We start from the raw sequence: 18,615 nt of genomic DNA, 5'->3' as shown, positions 1-18,615 counted from the left end.
AATCAAATTATTTTATTTGGAGTTTTCCAAACTTGTGAATGGTAGTGTGTGTATACACATACCACATATAAAATTTTAGTGTCTTCTTGAAAAGAAAAATTTAAATAATAAAAAATGGCTGTTTTTTTGTGCATTAGATGATTAATTGATAATTTATGTAAAAGTGTAATTTTTCCAAAATTTTGAATAGTAGTGTGTATCACACATGCATCATATAGAAAATGTTGTGTCCTTGAAACAAAAAAATACATATTAAAAATTAAAAGTGATGTTTTTCATGTATTAGAAGATCATTTGTTTAATAAATGGACACATATTAAGAAATTGATCAATCTTGCTAGGATTTTGTGAAACTTATGAATGGTGTGTATATACACACACTACCATTCACAAGTTTGTATGTGTATACGTATGTCAGACCATAACATTTTGTGTAAGATTTTAAGCAGAACACAACAGATATCTCAAATAATGAATCTTGCAGCTTTGGATATGTCAGCACTGAAGCATCTTAAACGGAACACATGCTCTACGCACAGCCATTAACAACTATTAGCAGCATCAATGATACACCAGCACAACAGAAAAACAGTGAAACAACTGCGATATCCTCCAGATTCATCACAGGTGCCAGCTGTAAAACATGCTTTATGAGAGTTATTACTTACAGAAAGACTGAGACGCATCAGTCTAATTGTTCGTTTTGTTGAAACTGAGATCTTATTTGCGGGGGAGATCCTCTGTGCGAATCATTTCAGAAGTGCACTTATCAAGAATAAAGCAAACGCTGCTCTTTGAAAGTCACTTTTTTTGTTGTTTTTTACTTGATCCTGCTCTGAAAAGCTTTACTTGACTTTACTCTCTGAGCACGAGGCGTCTGTTTCCTGTTCTGTCACAGCCAACTCCAAGGAGCACTGTTCGGGTTCCTTCTTTTTTTGCTGCTCCGTCTGTGAGTCGGCGAGATTGTTCCGGAATTGCAGCTTATCCGATTGACTGATGGGGGCGATATTACTCTCACGAGGGGGTGCACAGGGGCAGGTTTGGGATGTGAGCGGCTCTGTGGTGTTGGGGAAGTGGCAGGTAATGCTCTGCTGCTCCTTGTGACAGCAGAGTTCAGTGTTTTGTGGCTTACTGGGGATTTTGAACTCTAACGCCGGCTCCACCGCCGAAGCGACGGCAACGTTTTCGCAGAGAAAAGCAGAACTGTCTATTTGATAGTGCTGCATGGATGGGCCGCTGTCGAAGGGGCTATCAAGGCTCATGAGTGTGTTATTGGAGTAACTCAACACGGATGGAAGAGGAACCGTGTATGAGGAAGGAGTCGCTCCATGCACAGAGCACTCCCAGTCCTCCTCTTCCTCATCGTCATCATCCTCTTCCTCATCACCCTCATCCTCATCACCCTCATCCTCTTCCCCATCATCTGTGTCGATTGTTTCTAAACTGTGCGTGCTGCAGTCTGAGACCCCGCTACACATGCTGCTGCCCTCCTCGTCCTCATCATCCTCATACGCTTCATCCTCCTCCTCTTCATCATCCTCTTCTTCATCGTCGTCGTCGTCGTCATCCTCCTCATCCTCCTCCTCCTCCTCATCTAGCTGTGAATCTGTGTCGCCTGTGCTCTGGAGGTGCATGATGGGAATATGCGCCGCGCCACTCATCAGTGGAAACTGCAGGTTCGGCTGCTGCTGGACCAAGGAGGAGTCTCCATGGTAACTGTTGCCATTGGTTACAAGTTGCTGCTCTGGCTGCTGATGCTGTGGCAGCAGCTGCTGCTGCTGCTGCTGGTCGCCGCTTTTCTCGAGCTCCAGCTTCATGATGGTGTGGAGAAAATGGGTGCGCACCCGCACGGGGTTGAACTCTAGGCGTCCTGTGGTGTTGCTGCAGCCTTCCTTGGTGCAGCCGCAAGGGAAAGACATGCGGTCGACCTGCAAACGAAAAAGGAAACAGTTAAATGCAACAGTTCTAAACAGGAGCTGGTAGAGTTAGATGCCAGTCTGAATTGATCAGTCTTGACAGGAAAATCAAGTCTGTTGATGCTACTCCTGATATCTCCAGGAAATGTTTATAAAAGAGTAACCACTGTGTTGAACCTTCAACAACAGGAAGCAATGTTCTATAGAGTGCTCAATATTTTATTTTATTTTTAAACTTTGAGACATTTTGGTTTCGTTAAAATATTAACTCCTCGCTTGTTTTAACATTTTACTTTTAAAAATTGACCATAATGCAAAATAGTTTTGATGGTAATTAACAAAAATACATATACTCAACATTTCCAATCATTCATTATCAAAAGGAACTGAAGTTACAAACTCAAACGGCTCCTGTGGACAGTTTATAACACGACTCTAATCATATCACTGAGTGTGTGAATTCGTGACACCATCACTGATCAGGACAGCTGGTTTACAAACTAAGGACGGTCAACAACATCAACATAAAGTACTGTGCATCCAGAAAGTATTCACAGAGCTTCACTATTTCCACATTTTTCTATGTTACAGCCTTATTCCAAAATGGATTACATTAATTCCTCAAAATTCTACACACAATACCCCATAATGACAATATGAAAAAAGTTTGTTTTTTAAGATTTTTGCAAATTTATTAAAAATAAACTATGAAATCACATGTACATAAGAATTTGCATCCTTTGCCTTGAAGCTCAAAATTGAGCTCATATGCACCCTGTTTCCACCGATCATCCTTGAGATGTTTCTACAGCTTAATTGGAGTCCACCTGGGGTAAATTCAGCTGATAGGACATGATTTGGAAAGACACACACCTATGTACATAAAACGTCCCACAGTTGACCGTGCATGTCAGAGCACAAACCAAACATGAAGTCAAAGGAATTGTCTGTAGACCCCTGAGACAGGATTGTCTTGAGGCACAAATCTGGGGAAGGGTACAGAAATATTTCTGTTGCTTTGAAGGTCCCAATATGCACAGTGGCCTCCAGGACTCTTCCTAGAGCTGGCTGCCCATCTAAACTGAGCGATCGGGGAGAAGGGCCTTAGTCATTGAAGTGACCAAGAACCCGATGACCACTCTGTCAGAGCTCCAGCATTCCTCTGTGGAGAGAGGAAAACCTTCCAGAAGTATAACAAATCTCTGCAGCAATCCACCAAACAGGCCTGTATGGTAGAGTGGTATGATAGTAGTATAAGGCACATGGCAGCCCCCTGGAGTTTGCCAAAAGGCACCTGAAGGACTCTCAGACCATGAGAAACAAAATTCTCTTGTCTGATGAGATAAAGATTGAACTCTTTGGTATGAATGCCAGGTGTCACGTTTGGAGGAAACCAGACTCTATCCCTACAGTGAAGCATGGTGGTGGCAGCATTAATTATTAATTAATTATTTGTTGAAATCTTGGTATCACAAATTTTCAGAACAGGGACCAGAAACTTACAGTTTACATTTTAGACAAATAAATATACCAACCTTCAACCTGTACCACCATTTGGACATTATTCCTACTTTATCCACACTCATTTGCTCCCTCTGATCCTCTTTATAATGTTGTGTAGTGGTTGTGTATGACTGTCACATGGCAGTTTGTTTTTTGCTGTTGTTTTAAAAGTCAAAACAATTACAACTAATGAATACTAGACATGACTGGCTGGAAAAGTAATAATTTAATCTTTATATTCAGAATCAAGTGTCTTTTTTGCCTTAAATGAAGGAATGGATTTATATTAAGAAATTAAATTAAGTTGACCTCACACAGCACTACCTGGAATATCTTGGGTTCATACAGTCTGCAATGAAATAGAAGTCAAAGTAAATGTTAGGATTCATGCTTTTTGTTCTTGTTGTTTAAATCATCCCAACTCTTCATAATTTACAGCTGTATATAATTTATTAGTTTAAGAAATGTTAAGACTAACTGACAGCTAGTGTGCTGGTTCAGCTGCTAGCTGAGGCTGCTAGCTGTTGTGGACTTTGATAGCACTTGTTCTTTCTGAGCATTTTATTATAAATATTTGAGATAACATTGGTCATCTGTTGTACAAACGGACGATCTAAGAAGTCTGTACCCCAGTATTTCCATTGAGTGAAATTTCAGTATTGTTTAATTTTTATGTTAGCACCATTAGCAGTAATTAGAAAGCTTGGTAATGTTATATCACACCGATGGTGCCAGTTATTGACACAATATGCCAGTGTCTGATGTAAGAACCACCACCTATGCTGCAAAAATATTAATCATTCAACCAAATCAAGTCACTTGTTAACTTCGAGGTAGGTGGCTGTGTTCAGGCTGCATTTGTGCTGCCCAGGGCTTGGCTTAATAAAGCAGTCTAACCTTTTAGTTGATTAAACTTTGTTAGTCGACTATGGTTAATCGTCCAACATTATCCGTCTAATCACCGTTTCACATCAACGGCTACACTTGTCAATTAACCGTCTTACGTTAGCTGACCATTTTCACAGGCATAGCGGCCTCGCGAGCACCATTGCCAAGAAACGCCTCCAATACGCGACAGTCTTGTTTATTTCTGAGTTGGTCGTTGTCATGAACTTCCCAGCCTTTGTTTCATTAACTGGCTTTATTAACATTTATGGACACATACAAACTACAGAACGACGTGCTTCGCTCTTTGCCTAGCATTTCTTCTTATACACTTCCGTCAAGCTTTTTTGTGCACACAACATTGCTCAGCGTAACAGCGACGCCCGGTGGCTAATGTGAGAGCTGTCACAAACACATCATGACAGTCATCTGCTACAACCATGGCCAAAAGCAGAGGAAGCTCTCCTTTTGGGGGATATGAGTGACGTAGGGGTGCTCTTGAGTGTTCCATCAAGTGTTGGTACATGATAGCAGCCATTTTGGAGGTAAAACACTGAAGTTTTGTTGACTAAAATAAGATTAGCCTCCTCTGTACCAGGCTAAAAACTTTAGTCGAGCAACACGAAACTTTAGCCAACTAAGTGCTTTGTGCAACGACTAATGTCAAAAGATTAGTCGATTAAGTGAGTTTAGTTGACTAAGGCCGGGTTCACACAGCAGGATAATTAGGCCGATATCGGACCCGATCTTCCCCTTACGACAATCTTAAGGACGCCCTGACAACTGTGATGATGCTAAAGATAATCTTATCAGATATTCCTGCCATGTGTGGTGTGTTCAGAGTGCTCTAGAAATGACTGATGTGCTGTGAACCCATCAGCTAGCAGCTTGTGTAGCCGTGGTGCTCTGATTGCTTCCTTTGTCTTTTACGATGAAATAATGCTGAATTTATGTGGAAATGATTGTTGTACAAAAGCTTCAGATATCTGTCGCTGAGATCGATGATAACTGGAGTGCAGTTTTAAGCGCAAACGGGGTGATAATCCATGAACAGCGGCTGATGATGCTTGCGCAGTGAAGGCAGGGCGGACCAATTTTTAGGGGGGACCGTTCGGTCTGTGACACCGGGCCCAGGTCTTGCTGGTCTTGCTCATGCTCCACCCCTTTACCCATTTATAGGTTGGCCAGGAGTTAGAGCTTTTGAGCTTCAAACCCTCACTGAAAAAATACTGTAAGAGATAAAGAGTGCTTGGTCACTGGGTAAAATGTGACATTCCAGCAGTCTTAGATGTGTACATGTATTGAGGATCCCAAAGGTACAGCACAGGTCGTCTACTGACTGTAGAAGCATGAGGCCTTGTTGAGTGAGTGATCCACATGCTGAATGGTTCCCATAGTTGCTACACACCAGGTTTTACTGCACAGACAGACACTGTAGTATTATAGAAGAGCCTCACCACAGTTCCATTTACCTGGCACTTAATGCCGGCCAGGCTGCATGCACAGGTCTCCGGGTCGCATATCCCTCGGCAGCGGCACCCACACTCCTCCCGAGACATGCGGAGAGCACGCAGCTCGTGCTTCTCTTCCACGTCGATCCGTCGGACACCAGAGGCACGGAGAAGGGCACGGCGCCGCCTGGTCGTTAGGGGTTGCAGGAAGAAATAATCGTCCACCTCTGTGTTGTCCACATCCAGGTCGTCCACTGAAATGTCATCAAGTGTCAGGGTATCTGCCTCCACAGATGCCATGGTGCCATTCTTAGTCAGCTGCAGGACAGAAAAACTGTTACATAAATGTACACCTACATCTAATGTACATTTAAATGTTTTGGATAATAATGAGAAAGTCAGTCAATTTTACAAAACCTTTTGAAAACACTTAATAAAAAACGCTGGCTAGAGCTAAGGGACGGTATGTAAATAAATTATGACACACTTTTGTATAAGAAATCAAAAAGTAAGTCTGCAGTCCAGGCAGATATGAATCACTGCCCATTTTTACAGCATTTACCGAGGGGGTTAGGGATTAATGCATGTTTGCTGGTTTATTTGCACAATTACTGCATAACCATGACCTGATTTTTACGGGACTTGTTGAAAGGACTGAATCTGACCTGCAACATTTAGTGCGGAACTGCAAAAAGAACTACATGGTTGGGTATGTTAGAAGAATAAGTCGAAACTTGGTGAAATGAGTGGGCCTAGAACAAAAAGTAAGTCCCGTACAGATGCTGAGGCCAATTGGTACCTCGCCTTATGCCCCTTCGGTGGCGTGAAAATGATGAGAGTCCATGACTTCTGTCCAAGTGCTCAGACACATACCGTGACCTGGAATCAAACCTGTTGAGCCACCTGCACTACCTTATCCTAGAAGAATTAAGTCCTATACAGGCCCTGTAGTAAACTGGTACTGATGCTTAGCTCCAGATGCTGTAGTGTATTGTGGATAAGAGTCTATGACACACCCCCCCCCCCCCACAGGATGACAGACTCAGACGCAGGTTACCTCCCCATTTGGGCTGGGATGGACTGAGACAGTGAGACAGTGTCTGGTCCAATGACACGAACATGTAGCATGGCCGGGAATCAATTCAAGGTGTACACATTGGTAGCCCAACCTCTTATCACATTGAGGTACTTGCTCAGCACTGTCCTGTATTAGGCTCTATTAAATTCTGAGGCAGCGCAAAAAGTACAAGAATAGGGCACCACAGTCTCATTTGAACCCTGCATGATATTGCGGGATTGTCCACTTATGGGGACGTCCACTCCATTGCGCAATATATACACAGCATAAGTTTCTGTGTAGGCTCTCAGTTGTCCAGGTGGTTTCCATAGTAGAGAAGCTTGAATCTTCGACTGGACTGGGTTGCTTGACGCGAGGGCGTTTCGCTTCAAATCGCAGAAGCTTCCTCAGCTAAAATTCTTGCTCTGGTAGTCTGACTTCTGTCATGACTCTTATAGAGAAGAAGTTCTTCTCTACAAGACGAGAAGAAGTTCTTCTCTACAAGACGAGAAGAAGTTCTTCTCTACAAGAGTCATGACAGAAGTCAGACTACCAGAGCAAGAATTTTAGCTGAGGAAGCTTCTGCGATTTGAAGCGAAACGCCCTTGCGTCAAGCAACCCAGTCCAGTCGAAGATTCAAGCTTCTCTACTATACACAGCATAAGTTCACACGGAAAAATGGTTTACTGTTTTGTTTTCGGCTGCAATCATCAAACAGTCTCAAAGTTTTTTTTTTTCTGGTTCCCAGTGGAGAAGAAAAGATGAGGCAGATGGGAGACGTTGCGTCGGTAAGTGTTAGCCTACACAGCTAACCAGAGTAGCTCCGTTCTCTCGGCTGCAAAACTGCCTTGACACGTTTGTGCGCCGGGTCATAAACAAACCACAACACATGTGCACTTTCTCATTGTATCATCACTTTTTCTTTGAAGTTTCACTTTGTTTGCATGTAATTTGCCCAAAAACCCATTGAAAATGCCATGGTTTGTCCTCCAGAAGTAGAGAAATTACATCATATTTTACCCCTTTAGCGCCCGCTCTCAAATGAGACTGCAGTACCCAATTAAGTCCCATATAGGCCCTAAGGCCTATTGGGGCCAGATCAATCAATCAATCAATCAATCAGTTTTATTTATATAGCACCAAATCACAACGAACAGTTGCCCCAAGGTGCTTTATATTGTAAGGCAAGGCCATACAATAATTACGTAAAAACCCCAACGGTCAAAACGACCCCCTGTGAGCAAGCACTTGGCGACAGTGGAAAGGAAAAACTCCCTTTTAACAGGAAGAAACCTCCAGCAGAACCAGGCTCAGGGAGGGGCAGTCTTCTGCTGGGACTGGTTGGGGCTGAGGGAGAGAACCAGGAAAAAGACATGCTGTGGAGGGGAGCAGAGATCAATCACTAACCTTAGTCTGTGAAGAAGATTCCCCATTTACATGAACAAATTGTAATCTATTAGATAAATATGATTCAAACCACCGCAGCGCAGTGCCTTTAATACCTATGGCATGCTCTAATCTCTGTAATAAAATTTTATGGTCAACAGTATCAAAAGCAGCACTGAGGTCTAACAGAACAAGCACAGAGATGAGTCCACTGTCTGAGGCCATAAGAAGATCATTTGTAACCTTCACTAATGCTGTTTCTGTACTATGATGAATTCTAAAACCTGACTGAAACTCTTCAAATAGACCATTCCTCTGCAGATGATCAGTTAGCTGTTTTACAACTACCCTTTCAAGAATTTTTGAGAGAAAAGGAAGGTTGGAGATTGGCCTATAATTAGCTAAGATAGCTGGGTCAAGTGATGGCTTTTTAAGTAATGGTTTAATTACTGCCACCTTAAAAGCCTGTGGTACATAGCCAACTAATAAAGATAGATTGATCATATTTAAGATCGAAGCATTAAATAATGGTAGGGCTTCCTTGAGCAGCCTGGTAGGAATGGGGTCTAATAGACATGTTGATGGTTTGGATGAAGTAACTAATGAAAATAACTCAGAACAATCGGAGAGAAAGAGTCTAACCAAATACCGGCATCACTGAAAGCAGCCAAAGATAATGATACGTCTTTGGGATGGTTATGAGTAATTTTTTCTCTAATAGTTAAAATTTTATTAGCAAAGAAAGTCATGAAGTCATTACTAGTTAATGTTAAAGGAATACTCGGCTCAATAGAGCTCTGACTCTTTGTCAGCCTGGCTACAGTGCTGAAAAGAAACCTGGGGTTGTTCTTATTTTCTTCAATTAGTGATGAGTAGTAAGATGTCCTAGCTTTATGGAGGGCTTTTTTATAGAGCAACAGACTCTTTTTCCAGGCTAAGTGAAGATCTTCTAAATTAGTGAGATGCCATTTCCTCTCCAACTTACGGGTTAGATTCCACTGCATTAAGGTGATGAGAGTCTACTAATACCCCTATATGGCACACCAGTCCAAAACCAGTTTTTTGGACTGAGATAATGGAGAGGAAGTGTCTTGTTCATGTAGAGACACGTAGTGTCACCCAGAATTAAACCCAGGTCTACGTATTGGTCACCCAACTCCTTACCCCGCTGATTAACTTGCTCTACCCTGACCAAAAACTGTTTGGAATTAAACATAGTGAAAAAGATGGGCCTATCATGAATTACACTCCTCCAAAAAATTGCTATTATTATTTTTTAATATTTATGTATAAACACATTCTTTTTAACTTTTTAAAAATGTAGAGTGTGTTGTGTAATAGACATCACCATGTAAGGGGGAATTTTAATTATTTGAGGGGAAAAAAATCTGAAAGTTTGAAAATCAAACAGTTGGGGGTAAGTGAGCGTGACACTGACTTTGAGTTTGATGGCATTGAGTTTCTCCTCTTTCAGATGATCCTTCAGCATGGTGTGGTGGCTCCGTTTCTGCTCCATGGCAAACTCTCTGAGGGTGAAGCGCTTCACCCAGCTGTGCCGTGGCGACATGCCCAGGGTGCTACCACCCTGTGTGGGCACGGTGGTGAAACCTTGCCGCCGGGTGAAGTAGTACACCGTCACGCTCTCAAAGTGCACGCTGCACCCACGCAGGCGCTTTGACTGCTGCTGCAGAGAGGAGGCTGAGAAACAGGAAGAGAATCCATTTGAATGACCTCTGACCTTTTTCGCTGCAGTACCTGCAAAAAGTTCTCACATTTTAGGGAATTGTGCTTTTTTTTTATTGTGTTATGACATCAAATGCAAGTTTGTATTTTTTAAATGTAGGTTCTAAAAGCGAAATTATGCAAATCAAGAGTCCATAATCAATACAGTACAGTGTGGTCATTTTTGTAAAGACGTTATATGCTTCAAGGGCTGTGAGTGGAGACGCTTTAGATCCAACAACCTCTGTGATGATGTTACATGATTCTGTGACTGTGACTGGAGACTGTGTGTCCAACACATTCTGTTCATTTCAAGCTTCACTCGTAATCCAGAGAATGTGCATCCAACAGCTTTTGGAAAAGGGTTTTGAACTTCACTGGTTGTGACTGAAGAAAAAATATGGATGTAAAAATCTTTATATTAGGCTTACACCAGCTGTGATAAGAGAGCCTAAGTGTGCATACAACAGTCTTTATGAAGAAGTTGTTGCAAGTTTCAGTGGCTGCTACTGTGTGACTGGAGAGACTGCCCATGCAATGCATTTTGGGAAGGAGTTGGAGATAATATGGATACAAGTTTTGTAAAAAAAATAAAAAAAATAAATAAATACAAAAAATAACTTTTAAACACTTCAGAAGCTGTGATTAAAAACTATATATACACAGCAACTTTTGTAACAAGTTTACAAGTTTCAGTGGTGGTGACTGGAGGGCGGAGCCTGACTGATACACCAGGTTTCCACTCAAAGGCTCATATAAGAGGTGGGCGTTTATAAGCTTTATCTTCTGCCTACACCCTTTCGGGCACATGGGTATGTTGTTAAATTGTTTTCTTTATGAGCTTTCTTTGCTATTTTTGAGTCTGTGTGTGCGAAATAAATAAATTCATTACATACATGTCAACCTATACGGATTGTCCGTAAATTGTACGGATGTTTCCAAGTTTCAGAGTCATACGGACGTACAAATAAAGTCTTACAGATATTCAGGGTTTTCTGTTGTAAATTAATTTTTTTTTGCTGTTGTTTTTCTCAACTCCGCGGACTTTCGGCCAGCCATCCACCATCTTTGTACTCCTCGTAGAAGCTGTGTGATGATGTGCGCAATGTGAGCGTCCAATCGGAATTGGTTCACCATCACATGGTTTTCCAACATCCAATCGTAGGGCAGAGCAGTCTCAGATGGTAGGGCCAAAGATTGTTAGGAGCAGTGATCTGTTACTCTGTGAGTTCTTGTTTCTGTAAAAATAGAACAGCTGTGTGACACTATATTCACGGGAAATATATTGAGTTTGTACAAAATACCTACAATGTACTTGTAGACATTGATTTTATTGACAGCAAGCAATTTTACTGTGGAGTAAGAGGATTTAACTATGCAGGACTTCCACCATAAAAGAGCCCATGGAGATCCCTGGTGTTAGTTATTAATATATGGACAAAACCCCAGTTATGTGATACTGCTATGCGGTTGTGTGTACTGTAATAAAACTGATCTTGGTGCAGTTTGGAGGTTATAAGGATTTTGTGTTGATTTTATGGATTTTATCACTTGGTTATACAGGTGGACCCTCAAAGGGGTTGACATGTATACGTCCATACTTTCTTGACAGGCTCATATCCATTGACAGTGGTGGGCACAGCTAACCAAAAAGTTAGCTTCGATAACCATTAATCAGATAACTGAAAAGTTATCTTTTATGACGATAAACCGATAAACTGCTAAAAATTTTTATCTTTATTACAGATAACCGATAACTATTAGTATTGATTTGAACGTTACCACATCAGATTACACTGTCAGCTTCTGATAAACCAGTTTCACTTTCAGCGCCGCAGGGGCTGCTGGGTAAATTCAAGGATCACAAACACAAAGAACACACGAAGAATGAATAAATAAAAAATAAAACCCCAAACACTGTCATCATCTTTCAAAAGCAGTAAAACACAGTATTAGAAGTCACAGTTTATCTCTGTATTAGATACACAATCATTTATGAACTAAAAGCTGACGCTTTTTTCGCATGCTTTGAACCCTGCGGCTTAAACAACCAAAACACATTGATTAATGCATTGATTGGCAGAGAAAAATACACGTAGTAAATATAAATTCTTACCTGTTAGTTTCAGTGGGATTCATCTGAATAAATAATCCACATAAAGCGTCCTTTTTTTTTTAATTCAAAAGAGTGTCTAAACATGATGGTAAGTCCCACCCTCTGTACACACAGCTGCACCGTGAGAGCTCCTCTCCCCCATCGAGTCTTGGTGATTAAATTATAGCTACAAAGAAATAAAATAAAATAATGTTAAAATTAGTCTGTTTTGTTTTTGTGTCGAGTGGACAAGTCACTGTAACATGATGTCCAAAGTGAACCTGAACTACACTACCCACAATGCTCCCCAGGTCGACCGGCCAATCAGGTTTTGTTCTTTATGATGACATCATCAGCAAGCGACAGGCAGCCAGTCTGCTCAGTGGCTATAAATATACAATAAACGGACTAAAATGTTTGATTTTAGGGTTTACAAACGTTTTTGATCGTTAAACTTTACCAGAAAAGAAAATGTTATCGGACTGAAAGTTAGCGGAACTAAATTTATCGGAAAATATTTGGCCCGATGATGGTTTTAAAACTTATCTGAAAGGATAATCCGATAGCAAAAACATTAGCTTTGATAATTATCTGTTATCGGATTAGCTGAACTGTGCCCACCACTGTCCATTGATATTTGTGTGCCCATATGAAAACTTTCATTTTGCCAACTAAACAATGCAGAAAAAAACACTTTGGCTGTTGGAAATGGTGTCATTACATAGTTTGCCCAACAGAGAGCAGGCCAGTGTTATTGTTTACAATGTTGAGCATGGCTGGGACCTCATCACCCTTTCATCACATTAGTTCCAAGAAATGGAAGCAAAGCAACCAACTGCCATTCATTTTCAATCAGAATGTGTGTTTTACATTGACAAAAGACACGTGTGCGCTATTTTGACAGCTAGGCGGGGCCCAAATAGATGAGAAATGTATTTTATGCAAATGCTGAGTGATGCAACATGGCGACTGCCCATCCGAGTGAAGGCAGTGTGATGACAGAGTGATGGCAGCAGGATGTACATTGGTAGCTGTTGCATTTATAGTTATTTACAATAACATTCATGTTTAAACTGTAAAACATCAAGCCTCAGTTACATTTGTTTCTCATAAGGATTTGATAACAAAATATTTGAAATCAGTTATTTTTATGCATATATCAGCAGATATATTGGAATTGTACTTTTTTTTTTACTGCTTAATATAAATCCTTATCATATACCTAGAAATGATACGCCAGTATGATTGGATAAAACACTAAAGAATAAATAGCAATACACCCTTTTCGCAGACGGGTAATATTTTTCATACCACCCGAGTGCCACCGAGTGGAGAGCCAATCCGGACAGCAGAGCGGCGCCACGACGACGAGGCGTGGTCAGAGGAACTGTGTAATACTGGTGAGTCACTATTAATAATTTCTTATGTGTCCAACCTTGTAGGTTGATCGGTAAAATTAAATTTGTTAGTTCTAAAAGCCATCTTAATTATTTATAGGAAAACGTTCTGTTATTTTTCTACTAAGGTTTGAACTTTGAGTGTTTACACAGGAGAGAAAAGTGAGAAAATGTTAATGTCTGTTTGAGAAAAGTGTATAAAGTGTGTAGTGAGGGGTTTTACAGCCTTAAAACATCTATAATAATTGTAAAAAATAATGCTCACTACTTCGCGGATTTCGCCTATCGCGGGTTATTTGTACAGTAGAACGTAACTCCCGTGATAAACGAGGGACCACTGTATATGATAAAATCGTTATCAAGTTGTTCACCAATGAATATGGCTTTTTACACCCTTCGGTCTCATTGGTGAACAACTTGATAACTGAAAATATTGGTCAGGCTCTGCTTCTATCTCTACTGGAGATACTTGCCAAGTTGTAATATGTTTTGTTGTGGAGCTTCAAGTTTCAGTGGCTGTAACTGGAAATACTTTTGCCTGTTGCTTCAACAGTTTTAACTAAATGATGAAAATCATTGCTATTAAAACAATCTTGGAAATTTGGCTTACATTCCTACAAACCTCCTCATAATCTTGAGTACTTCTGATAGGAAGTATGTGTTATCATACTGATTTATTCCATGGGATCCAAAAACAAAGAAAAATAAAAGAAATCCGTATATGTTCTTTTTATTCACCAGTTCCAACCACAATGACCCAGTGGGATTTTGTTTGCATGTGACACTGTGACTAAAAGTGATCTTACAGTCCAGCAGTCCAGAGGGAACTGGATGGTTGAGACTATCGCTGCTGTTGCCGCTGTCGCTGCAGGAAACATCGTCCTCAGAGCCCTGCAGGGACAGGTACGGGGACGGGCCCTCCTCAAGCTTCCTTTTCAGGATCCCACTCATGCTGTGGATCTGTTCACCTGCAAATCACAACACACGTGGATCCGTGAAACATAAGAAATCTGCAAGAATGCATAAAATCAGTATTTAAAGCACAGATTTGGACTTCTGGTCATCAAATCCTGGAATTATTTCTTAACTCTTATTAACTGTCACCTTCATAGCCTGAACGTTTCTGACTCACATGCACAAGGAACAGGCTTCATTGCTTTGTACAGGCATAATATATTTATTTTTTTGTGATTCAGGTAATGAAGCACTCAACCCACACTGACATGCATGACTTGTAAGTGTAAGTGTCCTTGGTTCTGCTCAAAGAATTTGTAGTTCAGTTTAACCATCACAGGAGGGTGCCATAGGGTTAGGGTTAGGGTTAGTGACTTAGTGCTGGTCTAATATAGGATGTGATAAAATGTAAATAGTAATGTAATAGTAAATGTAATAGTAAATAGTAGATAATAGTAAATAGTAAATGTAATAGTAAACATTTATTATTATTACTGACATTGACGACTGCTACTTAAGAACATCAGATGTCTGCAGATGGTTCAGAATTCTTCTGCTGGGGTCTTGACTAAAACCAGGAGATTTGATCCCCTTCACTGGCTTCCTGTTGCTGTAAAACCAATTTTAAGATTTTGCTAATGACATATAAACCTCTAAATGATTTTGTACCTAACTAACTTTCTGAAGTTGTTTAACCTTATGTGCCTTCTCGTTCCCTGCAGTTACAGGATCGGGGTTCCGAAAAGGGGCCCATGACTGTCAGGGGCCCAGAGAGGCCCCTAATACAATTATAATACTGTCAAAATAATATGGGGGGGGGCAGTAAGATTTCTTTTCATGGGGCCCAAAATCCCTGGCAGTGCCCCTGTAAAGGATGCAGGTTTGCTCTGCTCTCCCAGGGTAAAAAAGAAGTTAGCAGGTTTTATAGCTTTGACCTACCATCCTCCCACACTGTGGAACAGTTTGCCTGTTGACATTAGAAAGTCTACTTCAGCTGAATCAAATCAGGAAATCTTAAAAATATTTAGTATCTTCAGATGGTCAGTTTTATTGTTTGTCTGAACTATATTTGTTGTTTCTAATTTTATTTCAAAACATATACATTAATTTCAATCAAATTTGTGCATAAATTCAGTGGACCATTCTCTTGCAAAGAAGGTCATATCAGAATCATAGGGCAAAGGTCAAAGTTAAATCAGAGGTCATTCTCTACTGTTTGTGGTGGTAACTTCAAAACCTGAAGAGCAATTTCATTAAAACTTGGTGGATAAACTCAGTGGACCATCATGTTGCATCATAGGTTATATCAAGATCATAGGTCTAAGGCAGGGGTGGGCAGCGAGGTCTGAGAGACTGCAGGCTTTCCTCGCAACCAATCACCTCAGCGGGTGGGTTGGTGATGAGCTTCTCCCCTGAACATAAACACCTGATCATTTATGAAATCACCTGCTGGGGTGATTGGTATTAAGGAAAACCTGCAGTGTCTCGGCCCTTCACTGGCACATGATTGCCCACCCCTGGTCTAAGGTCAAGGTCAAATCAGAGGTCATTCTCTACTGTTTGTGGTGGTAACCTCAAAACCTGAAGAGCAATTTCATTAAAACTTGGAGCATAGGTGCTCCTATGGTATAGGTCCTATGCTGCAGCATAAGTTATATCAAGATCACAGGTCTATGGTCAAGGTCAAATCAGAGGTCATCATCTATTGTCTGTGGTGATACCGTGAAAACACATGAGGTCATAATCTACTGCTAATGGCAATATCTTCTAAATGCAATGACCAAATTCAAACAAACTTGGTAAATAAACTTCATGAACTCATCTCATAGCACAGGTCCTGTCAAGGTCATAGAGGGAAGGTCAAGATCAAATCAGGGTCATTGTCTAAAATATATTAATAGTCATATCTCAAGAACAAGATGACTTCTGCTCTCCTGAGGCTAACAGATACATACGTATATATTAGACCTCTAATATCATGTGATAACATCATGCAAAATAAAACAAAAATTAGCTGGTGGCAGTGAGACACTGGCATCATGTGTGTGCCTCATTTCTGTTCTGCTTGTATGGTGACGTTACACAGATGTGCACTTCCCACCTTCCCTTATTAAATAGCTCATAAGCAAGTTTTTAAAACCTTTTCATACAAAGACACAGTCATTGCCACATTATTGTTTAAGATGACGACTGCACAGAAATGATTTTGTGTGGTTTCAAATCAAAGCTATTTGAAAGACTGAGTTGAAGTCATTGAACATTTGATTAACTGATACTTCATCATCATACTGGCTGTGGAAAATTTACAATAAAAGACTGCATCAGATTAAGACACAATTTGGCAACTTTTGTCACTTCAACAACTTGCTCACATGTTTATTCACTTGCTTATATATATATATTTTTTAGAGATCTGTTGAGTTGCTTGTGAGCTGGACTGCTGGAGGATTACATCATATGCAGCAGCGCTGAGCGCTGGGCCGAGCTTTCCTCACTGACAGGCTTTTGTCTCCACTCTGCTGTCCAAATCCTCCTCAATTCACTTTCCTATTTCTTCATTTCTTACCTCGAATTTTTGAATTCCCGTGACTAAACATTGTACCCCTCGCTTCGTGCTGCACCCGTGTGACCTTTTCAGAGTCAGAACACCTTATTAATCCCACAATCCAGCTGCTCATTTCATCAAAGAGCATGAAAGCCAGCAGACCGGCGGCAGCAGAACACACTGTACACATCACGCCACGTGACACCTCCACATATGCATCATGTCACAGCAGGTGATGCAGGAGATTTTTTTTTTTGCAGGGATCCTGGGCCATCACCGAAAGCATCCTCAGTGCAGCTTGCCAGTGCACACACATGCACGCTCACGTCTGAATGCATGCACATCGTCCTGCTCCATGTGCAGGTATGAATGTCCTAAATACAAAATCTGTAAGTGGCAAACTGTAAATACGAGCACGGTTGTCACGGTGGCTTTCTGTTCATGTTTGTGACTGACCTGTTTCCTCAGAGCTCTGCCTTTGGTTTCCAGCACGCTCTCCTCTGCATCGCACACTGTTCACTTGCAGCAGCCAAACATCCCCATGTGTCGTGATGATGCAGTGTGCGCTGCCATGATGCCTGCTCCCTCTCTCTCTCTAGCAGCCTCTGGCAGCATCCCTGTCACACTCACTCCTCCTGTCTCTGTCCTATGTGCTCTCTCTCTTTCTCTCTCTCTCTCTCTCTGATTGCCTGTACGTTTCTGGGCTCTGCTCCCCCACACCACCACCCCTGCCTCTCTCCTCCTCACAAAGACTTGTTAGCTGGATGTTGCTGCTGGCTGGTGCGCTGGAGCTTGACTGAGGTGAAGCAAGAAGCCCTTTGAGATCCGACACGGGAGTGCAGAGCTGCTGCTGGTGGCTGTGATGGGGGTGGAAATTTCTGCAGTTTATATTCCTCTTTTCTCCCCACAGTTCCCCAGTACAAAACACTAAAGCAGGTATCTGATCATCTGATCGATTAAAACCAATGAATGTGTTTGAATTATAATGCATTGCAGAGACTAAATGACTGCAATTTCTCTGTTTCTTTCCAGTTTCTGAAATATTCCTTCATCGCTTTCCATTTTCATGACTGCTGCAGCTGCATTAAGGAACAACAGCACCACTTTTATTCGCTTGATCATCTGAACTGGAAAGCACTGAATTTGTCAGTGCAGCACTCATCAAATGCACCATTATGTAACATTATAAATGCAACATTAAGAAATTAAAATGAAAAATAAAATGAGACGACATATGTTATAATAGCTGCTATCACAATTTCAGAAAGAATGCATAATAGTGTTAAGCTTCATTCATCTGCTCATCAGAATTATGTAAATATGAACTTTCTACTAACTGTCTCCTCTAGTCATAATTTCCAGTGTCAGCCTTGCACATCATTTTCTTACACAAATCTGTGAATAGTATGACCTTTCACTCACTCACTCATCTTCAGCCGCTTACTCCAATTAAGAGTCATGGGGGACTGGAGCCTATCCCAGCAGTCATAGGGTATGAGGCAGTGTACACCTAGGACGCCCATCTGTCCAGGACCACATATAGACGAACCAACGCATTCAGACCCAAATGATAATTTCTTTATGTTGATTACAGACCCTGCAGCAGTCCCAACTTTTTTGAAACTTGTTACAGGCATCCATTTCAAAATGAGCAAATACTTGCACAAAAACAAAGTTTATCAGTTTGAACATTAAATATCTTGG

General features: G+C 41.1%; 1 protein-coding gene across 3 annotated transcripts; it reads right to left on the bottom strand.

Annotated features, from left to right (window-relative positions):
- Positions 1 to 495: 495 nt before the first annotated feature.
- On the bottom strand, positions 496 to 17,606 carry LOC117515833 (cysteine/serine-rich nuclear protein 3-like). 3 transcript variants are annotated; one of them, XM_034176578.1, is made up of 6 exons: positions 17,565 to 17,606; positions 17,368 to 17,508; positions 14,219 to 14,380; positions 9,637 to 9,896; positions 5,762 to 6,073; positions 496 to 1,928 (listed from the first exon to the last, which is right to left on the bottom strand). In XM_034176578.1, exons 3-6 carry the CDS (start codon positions 14,361 to 14,363, stop codon positions 846 to 848), a joined length of 1,800 nt encoding a protein of 599 aa, XP_034032469.1. In that variant the 5' UTR covers positions 14,364 to 14,380; positions 17,368 to 17,508; positions 17,565 to 17,606; the 3' UTR covers positions 496 to 845. The 3 variants fall into 3 exon arrangements, with proteins under 3 accessions (XP_034032469.1, XP_034032478.1, XP_034032462.1); XM_034176587.1 differs by having other exon boundaries at positions 17,577 to 17,604; XM_034176571.1 differs by lacking the exon at positions 17,565 to 17,606 and having other exon boundaries at positions 5,777 to 6,073.
- Between the last annotated feature and the right edge of the window lie 1,009 nt (positions 17,607 to 18,615).

This window comes from Thalassophryne amazonica, chromosome 1 (genome assembly GCF_902500255.1).
Source record: "Thalassophryne amazonica chromosome 1, fThaAma1.1, whole genome shotgun sequence".
Classification (NCBI taxonomy): Eukaryota; Metazoa; Chordata; class Actinopteri; order Batrachoidiformes; family Batrachoididae; genus Thalassophryne; species Thalassophryne amazonica.
Note: the sequence above shows the minus strand (reverse complement) of the source record. Positions and strands in the feature narration are given on the sequence as shown.

What these genes read in the sequence shown, in the direction of transcription:
- LOC117515833 (XM_034176578.1), bottom strand. Translation starts at nt 14,363, where the DNA reads ATGAGTGGGATCCTGAAAAGGAAGCTTGAGGAGGGCCCGTCCCCGTAC. An exon ending in TCCCTCTGGACTGCTGGACT is followed by an intron (nt 9,897 to 14,218) that starts GTAAGATCACTT and finishes CCTGTTTCTCAG; the next exon opens with CCTCCTCTCTGCAGCAGCAG. An exon ending in GCCAGGTAAATGGAACTGTG is followed by an intron (nt 1,929 to 5,761) that starts GTGAGGCTCTTC and finishes TTTCGTTTGCAG; the next exon opens with GTCGACCGCATGTCTTTCCC.